Raw genomic sequence first — 9,519 nt, 5'->3', positions numbered from 1 at the left:
ATATAAAATACACCTAAATATATGTTTAGATATAAGAATATATACATATATAAAAACATATTAATATAAATGTTTATATATAAAATACTTTACATCTAAATATATATTTAGATGTAAAATATTTAGTAACTAGTGTCAATTTCAGTCACCAGCTCATTAGCCTTTGCCAGGAAAGTCAGCCTGTCCTTTGAAGCCAGACTGGCTTCTCTGTAGCACGAAAGTCCTATGTGGCATCTTATTTCATTAGTGGGCTGTTTCATCTGTATTGAAAATCTGTTATCTAATGTAGCCACCTTCATCAGTGATCATAGCTAGAAAACCTGTGTGCAGTTTCTCCATCAGCACTGGCTGCTTTACCTTCCATGTACACACACACACACACACATACATACATATATCAAAGCCTTAATTTATAGACATGAATAGCTTTTGTTGTGAGTAGTGAGTTTTTAAATTTTTGCTTGTAAGTTTAAATTTTAACTTTTCCTCATCTTTCACCTACCCATCAAAGAAAAAACAAAATCAGCTGTGCAAACAGCCAAGTAAGTGTGCTGTATAAAGGAGTCACTGGGAACTGTTAATCCAAGATAATAGGATAAGTGTGGGATAACATTTATTTTGTGCATTGGCCAAAACTAGTCTTGTATTTCATTGACCCACCTGTGCTCTCTTGTTCCGCTGCAGTCAGCATTGCTTCACACTACCCATTAAAACCCATGATGTTTAAAAACAAAGAATACAGGCACTTGCTGTATGACAACTGTTTGCAAGTTGTAAGATTAGTTAATTATTTTAATAGCAGGAGTCAGCAGAATGCCCCATAATTTTTAGCCCAAGCCTTACAGTTTCTTATCCATAAAAATTCAATTTTCTTATCTTCTCCCAAGATGATTTTTAAACACTTGAATGTAATCCTTGACAGGGTTTGCCATGTTTGCTTCATTAACTGCTTTTAGTAAGGCTAGTTTTATACTGCTGTTTTCTTTCCCTTTGTGTTCTGTCAAACCCATTCATAATAATTCTTCAAATGTACAAAGAGTTGAATATTTTTGGACTGTCTCTGCTATGTGTTTTTTTTGTTTGTTTGTTTTGTTTTGTTTTTTCCCTAAAGACACAGACATTTTGAAGTCGAAGTATCTGGAGGAAAAGGCATACCTTAAAGATTTTTTTTAGAGTCTAAACCACTGCAATAAAGCATGTCACATGATTTTTTTGTTTTCCCAATGCATATAAAAGTTATGTTTACATAATACTATGCAGTAGCTTTATGTCTTTAAAAACTATTTTAAAATATTGATAAAAAATGCTAACAATCATCTGAGCTTCCAGTGAGTTGTAATCTTCTTGCTAGTGAGAGTCTTGCCTTGTTGATGGCTGCTGACTGATCCAGGGTAGTGGTTGCTAAAGATTGAGTAGCTGTGAATCCATGAAGTTTGCCACATCAGTTGATGCTTTCTTTCATGAAAGATCTCTCTGTATCATGTGATGCTGTTTGATAGCATTTTGTCCAGATTAGAACTTTTTTCAGAATTGGAGTAAACCCTTTCAAAACTTGCTGTTGCTTTATCAACTAAATTTATGGAATACTCTAAATCCTTTGTTGTCACTTCAACAATGTTCAACGCATCTTCACCACAAATTGATTCCACCTCAAGAAACCACCTTGCTTATCCAGAAGGAGCATTTCCTCATCTGCTCAAGTTTTATCACGAGACTGCAGCAATTCAGTCACATATTCAGGCTCCACTTCTAATTCTTGTTCTTTTGCAGTTTCCACCACATCTGCAGTTCCTTCCACTACTGGTCTTGAACCCCTCAAAGTCATCCATGGAGACTGGAATCAACTTCTTCCAAACTCCTGTTAACATTGATATTTTTCACCTCCTCCTATGAATCTCAAATGTTTTTAATGGCATCTAGAATTAAGTGCCATTAATGGTGAATCTTTCTTAGTAGGTTTTCAATTTATTTTGCCCAGATCCATCAGAGGAATCATTATCTGTGGCAGCTATAGCTTTACAAAAATTATTTCGTAAATAATAGAACTTGAAGGTCAAAGTGACTCTGTGATTCATGGGCTATAGAATTGATATTGAATTAGCGACATGAAAGCAACATTAATCTTTTTGTATATTCCATCAGAGCTCTTAGGTGACTGGGTACATTGTCAATGTGCAGTAATATTTTGGAAGGAATCTTTTTCTGAGCAGTGGGCTTCAACAGTGGGCTTAAAATTTTCAGTAAACAATACTATAAAAAATGTGATGTCATCCAAGCTACTGTTTCATTTATAGAGCACTGGCAGAGTAGATTTATTATAATTCTTAAGGGCCCTATAATTTTTGGATTGGTAAATGAACATTGGCATCAACTAAGTCACCAGCTGCATTAGCCCCTACAAAGAAAGCCTTGTCCGTTGAAGCTTTGAAGCCAGACATTGACTTCTCTTTAGCATGAAAGTCCTATGTGGCATCTTACTCATTAGAAAACTGTTTCATCTGCCTTGAAAACCTGTTACTTAGTCACCTTCATCAATGATCTTAGCTTGATAGATAACTTGGGTGCAGTTTCTTTATCAGCACTGCCTGCTTTACCTTGCACTTTTATGTTATGGAGATAGCTTCTTTCTTTAAACCTCATGAACCAACCTCTGCTAGCTTCAGACTTCTCTTCTGCAGCTTCCTTGTCTTTCTCAGCCTTTATAGAATTATAAAATTGAAGACAGTTTAATTCTTTATAGAATTGAAGATAGTTAAGGCCTTGCTCTGCATCAGGCTTTGGCTTATGGTGATGTTATAGCTGGTTTGGGCTTCTAAGCAGACCGCAAAAACTTCCTCCGTATCAGCAATACGTGTTTTGCTCTCATATCATTCATGTATTCACTGGAGTAGCATTTTAATTTCCTTTAAGAACATTTCTTTGCATTTACAACTTGGCTGTTTGATGTAAGAGTCTTAAGTTTTGGCTTGTCCAAGCTTTTGATATGCCTTTCTCAGTAGGCTTAGTAATTTCTAGCTTTTAATTTAAAGCCAGAGATATGCGACTCTTCTCTTTCACTTGATCGCCTAGAGGCCATGATAGGGTTCTTAATTGGCCTAATTTCAATATTGTTATGTCTTAGGGATTATGGAGGCTTAAAGAGAAGAAGATAAGTGGGGAATGGCCATTTGGTGGAGTAGTCAGAACACACGTAACATTTATCAATTAAGTTCACCATCTTATATGGACATGGTTCGTGGTTCCCCAAAACATTTGCAAGAGTAATATCAGAGATTGCTGATCACAGAGCACCATAGCAGATGGAATAATAATGAAAATTTTTGCAGTATTATGAGAATTACCAAACTATGACACAGAGACACAAAGTAAGCACAAGCTGTTGGAAAAATGGCTCCGATAAACTTGCTCAGGCAGAGTTGCCACAGACTTTCAATTTGTAAAAAAAAAAAAAAACACAGTATCTGTGAAGTACAGTAAAGCTAAGCACAATAAAACAAGGTATGCTGGTATACTGGAAACCATTGGATTAATAGCAACATTTTCCTCATACATAGAAGCATACACGTGTGCATATGCAAGTTTTTAATTGCTTCCAAATGACTTCCAGGTTATTTAGACTCCCAAATATGTTGGTATGGACCCTTTTCAGTTTGACTTTTACCTACACTTTCTACCTTTATCATCTTCAGAAGCCTTCAAAAGAATCTTTGGAGATCTGATGATTCATCACCACTACCTTCAGGCAATACAGCTCTTCTCTTTGCGTTGAATGAGTTCCCCCCATTTGCCCAACTTTTGAGACAGACAGACAGAGAGAGAGAGAGAGGGAGAGAGAGAGAGAGAGTGTGTGTGTGTGTGTGTGTGTGTGTGTGTGTGTGTGTGTGTGTGTGTGTGTGAGATTCTGTCTTCTGTCTGTATTAATTTGGTCCTCCGGCAGTTTGTCTTAATTTGAGATCTCCCACATAATCTGAGACACTTCCTGGCATGTAGTAGGCACCAAATAAACATACATGGTTTTATATGAGGGACAAGTACCATTTCATTAGGAAGTTTATTTTCTCTGATATTGCCTTTAGTAAAAATGTTTAAATTGCTTCTCAAATTCTAAATTACATCATTTTTATTCACATGAAAAATAAATCTTGCCATATTTTTTCTAGATTGCCAATTTTAAAGGCATCAGATTAAAAGCCATTAGCATCTTGGCATTTTCACATTTGTACATGTACACACATGCATGTGCACACACACACAGACACCCTTGTGTGTGATTTTTTGCCTTCACTTTTTCTCTGAGTGATAATGAAGTGAAGGTCATAGAAACAAAATTTTATTACATGTAAACAGCATTCATAATTCTTCCAAGAGAATGCCAGCATATTTGTATCCAACAAAAAGGGCATGAGTTATGAATGACTCAGTGTATACTCAGCCAAACAACGAAATCTTCGTTGATTTTATTCCTACTGGAGATATCTCAGTATTGAACACCATTAATCGTGTTGTTCCCAGAACAGCTCTTCACTAGGCCTCTCTTGTCTTTTCAGGACTACGTCCTTTTTTTGATGTCCAGACCATTTCTAGAATGAAGTAGTTGCACTCTGTGGAATAAGATACAGGTTTTCACAGCCTCTCTAAGAACCAAGCACACTACACACAATATTACTCATTTAACTCACTTTAGAATTCAGCGGAGTATTTGCCTTTTTAGTACTGGATGAGATGATTTTTGGTTGTCTCATGTTAATTGCATCATTTTGAACTTACAGTCAGCAAACACTCTCTCCCTGAATTATTTTCTCATATAAACTAGTTTTTAAGTGAATCCTCAGGAATCCTATACAATATAGTTAATTGCAATCCTCTTGGTAGCATTTAGCAAATGTATTTATACACTTTCTATTTTAATCATAGCCTTTTTAAAAACGATAGACTATTTTTTATCTTTGTGAATAAGTAAATTATTTTCTGTTTGTTTGTTTCTTTTTAATTTTTGTAGTACTGGAGAAAATGAAACTGGATTTGACCCATCAAGATGCTTGATTCAATAAGAAAACCATGTTAAGAGCAACCTGTGTATATTGGAGACTTCAGAGTAACCAGCAGGGAAGAGAAAATTTAATCTTCAGGTTACCGTATTTTCCAAATATTACATGGTACCTGAATTCCACTTCCTTAGATGTCATTGCTTAAATATGGTCTTGGTGGGGTTTGTTTTGAAATATTGTATATATTTATTTTCAAATGTATTCATTGTTAATAAATTACGAAATGAGAAATATTCTTATTTATGTACATGTTATGAGAATTCTGGAGGAAGTAATATGTTGAAATAGTAAAACATTTAGTCATTTGGTTTAAAATGTTATTTTTTCCCCTTATATTTTCATATCAGGACAGCAGTAACCTGAATTTAGCTTGACACAGTTTACACGTTTTTTATTTGTTTCTTCCTTCTTTCCTCTCCTTTCTCCCACTGACTTTTGTTTGTTTTTTGTTTTTGCCTAAATTACATGTTTAAAGTTTTACTTAAAAATTTACTTCAAGTTTTACATGTTATGGCTCATTCTTCTGTAGTTCAAGAATTGCTAATATTTTTAAAAGATATTTATTTTCTCATAAATAATTGATTTTTGTAAACTACAGTTCATAGTTCTCGTTTGTAAGTATGTAGAGTATGAAAGTGTGGCTATTTAGATACCTGGCTAAAAGGTCGTATGACCACCAGTATTAGTATTAAACATAAGATTTTTTTACATTTTCACGTAAGACAATGTAAATTGTCTTTCTGCAATAAATTTTTTCTGATGTAAATTTAGTTTTCAAAAGCTTTTTGATGGTATAAAGGAATTGAGGAAAAACAAAAAGCTTTTTGAAATAGCTCACCTAGACCTGTTAATGTAATATATTCTTCATGAACGAGCAAAAATTTTTTTTGTTTTTTAAGAAAACTAATCTCTCTAGCTTTTTTGATGGAACTTTGAAGAAAAAGAACAAATACAAATATACAAATGATATGAGCAATGCAGTAATAATCTTTTGCAACTTCATATGTTATACGTATAGTCTTGGAAGAAAAATAATTGTTTTGGTGCTGAATAAATATCAGAAATGAAGTGACAGAAAAGATGAAGGTAAAATTGTGGCACAATTTCAGAGAATGCCATTAATGATAATATGTATTTGTCATCAAATTCTTAGTTCTGAGCTTGCCTCTTTAGTGTGGGTTACCAGAGGGAGGGCAGGCATGTAATTAAGAGACATCCTAGAAGCATATGGAATGTGATTTGTATGAAACATACCTCCTGATGAGAAAAATAGTAAAAATGGAAAGACCTTTGTACGTCATCTTAGGAAAACTTATATCTAAACTAAATTGTCAGGCTCTATCCTCTACCTTGCTTTTTCTTTTCTTTACATATCTGTGTCATTTTTGTTGTTGTTAGACATTTTTAACCCTCTGCGTGCTCATTCTTCTAATTGTGTTTCTATTGGCACTTCCTCCAAAATTTTTCTCTGAATTTCCCTTGTTGAAAGTGACCTTTCTTCCTTGTGAACTCTTGGAATTATTTATAGCTTTTAAAGTGGCATTAAGAAAGTTCAGTGTTTTTCTTACACTTGTATCTCCTATTTCAGGGTTTGGCATACTTTTTCTTTAATGGGTAAGAAAGTAAGTATCTTTAGCTTTGAGGGACATATGGTCTCAATAGCATTAATTTAACTGTGCTAACTAGAAGGCAAAAGTATATCATCTTACTCATCTTTATAAACTCCACAGCACTCTGCATAGAGAGGAGCATGCTTATAAGAAACTCAATAAGAAATTTTGACACAAATATGAAATTCTATAAGGGCAGACACTGAAAGCTAGTAAAAAAAGTTTCATCTTGAATACCCTTGTATTTAGTGCCATCTTAACTAGAATTGTAAAGAGGATAAACCTTTCTAGGAAGGGTAACGAGTGTTAGGTGAGGAAGGAGCATCTCTCAGGAGGGTAAATAAACAGTGGCTGTGGTTTTGCTGAGAGATTTTGGCTGTGAGTGATAAGCCTATATCAAAAAGAAAAATGACTTATCGATCTGTTTTTATTGCTCAAAGCAACTCTTTACTCTATTTTTTCCAAATTCCATTGTTTTTACTCTTGGAGCTCTATCCTCAGAGTGTAGTCTGCGTGTTTCTTTGTCATTGCCATGTGAATTCTTTGGTGACAAATTCAGCAATATTTCAAGCACGATGTTTCTTTCGAGTTTGAGAAATGTATTTGTGAGGATACATCACTTTAATTAAAAAGTGTGAGTACTATGGTCATTAAGTAGATTGAAATTTCTGAGTGGGGGAGAGAGAATGTGAATAGCAGTTGAGAGTGGGGCTCTAGGAAGAAAAGAAGAAAAGTACGGTTAACACTCCGAAATAAAGGGTGATACAGCCTTGGTTTTTGCTAGGGTTAGCAAAAATCATTCTCCGTATGCTAGTTTTAGATGTTCCCCAGCTCATTTGTCTTACTGAGTTTTCAGCTGGGCATATATTGTTATAATAGCAGTCAACATGATGTAAGGGCTCAGCATTACATGTCAGGACCATACTAATTGCTTCATATGCCTTATCTCTTTATTGTATGAGATAGAATTGTCTTCTCATTTTCTAGTTGAAGTAACTGGAGTTTAAAGCAATTGAATCATCTGCCCAAGGATAAGCCACTGGTGAGTGAGATTTGAAGCCGAGTTAGACTTTGGTGATCACAGTCTTAACCATAATTCTTCCAGCCTTCATTTTTCACTGAGATAATGGTAGTGTTAGTACTGACCTCTAATGTGTGCATTTGTGGGTATGTGGTCCATTCAGCTTTAATCCCCAAAAGACAACACTTACTCCTTTTCTTATTTATGCTCATGTTTTATTTTTTTCATTGCTTTTAACAGGATAACCAAAGGTGGCATACTCAGTAAGTAGTCAGTAAACACATTTCTAAGAAATATCTTGTGTCATCATGCCACATATTCATACTTGCCTTGGGTTGGAGACTAGATCCTTCAGTAAAAACATACAGGTAAATTAAATCTTGCCAATCAATATGATCATTAACCTACAATCATAGTATACCTTGTATATATCCTTGCGCATAAATATAACATTGCGATTTAAAACAGTAAACCAAATTGAGATTCTTAGGAGCATTTTGTACAAAATTACGAATGTTTGTTTTAGATAGGTCACACAACTTCAAATAAAAACTGATACAGATTGAACACCTTGAGAGTAACCTTAGTGCCAAGTGGAAAATAATTTTTTACAAGTATATTAGAAAAACAATGTGGACTTTCTGTAATTATATACGGAAAATATACTGATTTGCCAAAATGAATAATTTTGATATATTAATATTTCACTTATGAAGAATGCATACCACCTGATCCAGGATGGGATCCAGGAACAGAAAAAGAATATTAGGTAAAAATGAAAGAAATCTGAATATAGTATAGAGTAGCTAAAAACGACGACAACAAAAAGGAAAAACAGGATAAGCCTCAGGAGATAGTAAGCATCCCACCTGGGTGACAACTTACAGAAGCTGAGGTGGGACCCCTGCATCTGATAAGAGGCTGCACTAGACCACAGGAACCAGTTTCCACTCTAAGAACTAGGGTGGGACTGGGCATGTCAGAACCTTCAGGGAACTCTTAAATATGCACATTCCCAATCCCCACTCCTGAGCAGCTAAATCAATCTACATGTGGGTCTTGTGATTTTTCCCAGGGGATTCCTATGCCTGTTAGGTTTAACAATAGATTAGATGTTAAGTTTTTCTTTAGCCCAGAGATTCCATAGGCCAGTATTAGGAAACAGGGGCCAGGGCTGGGAAGGTGTAAGAATAGAAGATACACTTTAGACTCTTGTTACTGTGGCCTTCCCACCCAACCAGATATATCTTGCTGTATGCTAACATTTTCTCTTTCTTTTATATAGTGGGGAAAAATAATTTTCAACTGGTTATGTAGCGAAAAAACATACATGAAAAGCACTTTTTTATATAATGAGTGGTTTATATTAAGAATGAGTACTATGTAAATACTGGTAAGTGAAAGTTCATTTCATTCAGTGCTATGGGCTGGCATATTGCATTTCAACACTAGTTTTTTACTTTTATCTACCCTGAGGGTAGATAATCCGTATTCCAAAATGCATTATTGAAATTCAATTGCTGTTAGTAACATTTTAAGAACTAGGTAATTTCAAAAACTTCATATACTTTATATGGAGTATGAACAACTTTAATATGAATACCTATTCTAGAAAAAAAAATTTTTAAGGAAAAATTGCTACTAAATCCTGAGCTAAGTCAATGTTTATTTTAAGCCACTAACTTTTGAGACTAGTATTTCGTACAGAAAAAGCTAATACTGATACCACATGCTATTTATGTGTAGAACACTAGGAATATCAAAATAAAACATAAGAAAATGAGTCTAGTAGATCCATTATAATATGTATATATAACATATATTTATGTATATAACATAT

General features: G+C 34.5%; 1 protein-coding gene across 1 annotated transcript in view; it reads left to right on the top strand.

Annotated features, from left to right (window-relative positions):
• PIK3C3 (phosphatidylinositol 3-kinase catalytic subunit type 3) overlaps positions 1-8,156 on the top strand; it is a 126,533-nt gene extending 118,377 nt beyond the window's left edge. The window contains exon 25 of the mRNA XM_032245263.1: positions 5,000-8,156. Coding sequence (XP_032101154.1) covers positions 5,000-5,014 — 15 coding nt within the window. The 3' untranslated portion in view covers positions 5,015-8,156. The remainder of the gene's footprint in view (positions 1-4,999) is intronic.
• The last annotated feature ends 1,363 nt before the right edge of the window (positions 8,157-9,519 follow it).

The sequence above is a fragment of the Sapajus apella genome, unplaced genomic scaffold (assembly GCF_009761245.1).
Source record: "Sapajus apella isolate SASKATOON/1434 unplaced genomic scaffold, GSC_monkey_1.0 scaffold57, whole genome shotgun sequence".
Taxonomy (NCBI): domain Eukaryota; kingdom Metazoa; phylum Chordata; class Mammalia; order Primates; family Cebidae; genus Sapajus; species Sapajus apella.
Note: the sequence above shows the minus strand (reverse complement) of the source record. Positions and strands in the feature narration are given on the sequence as shown.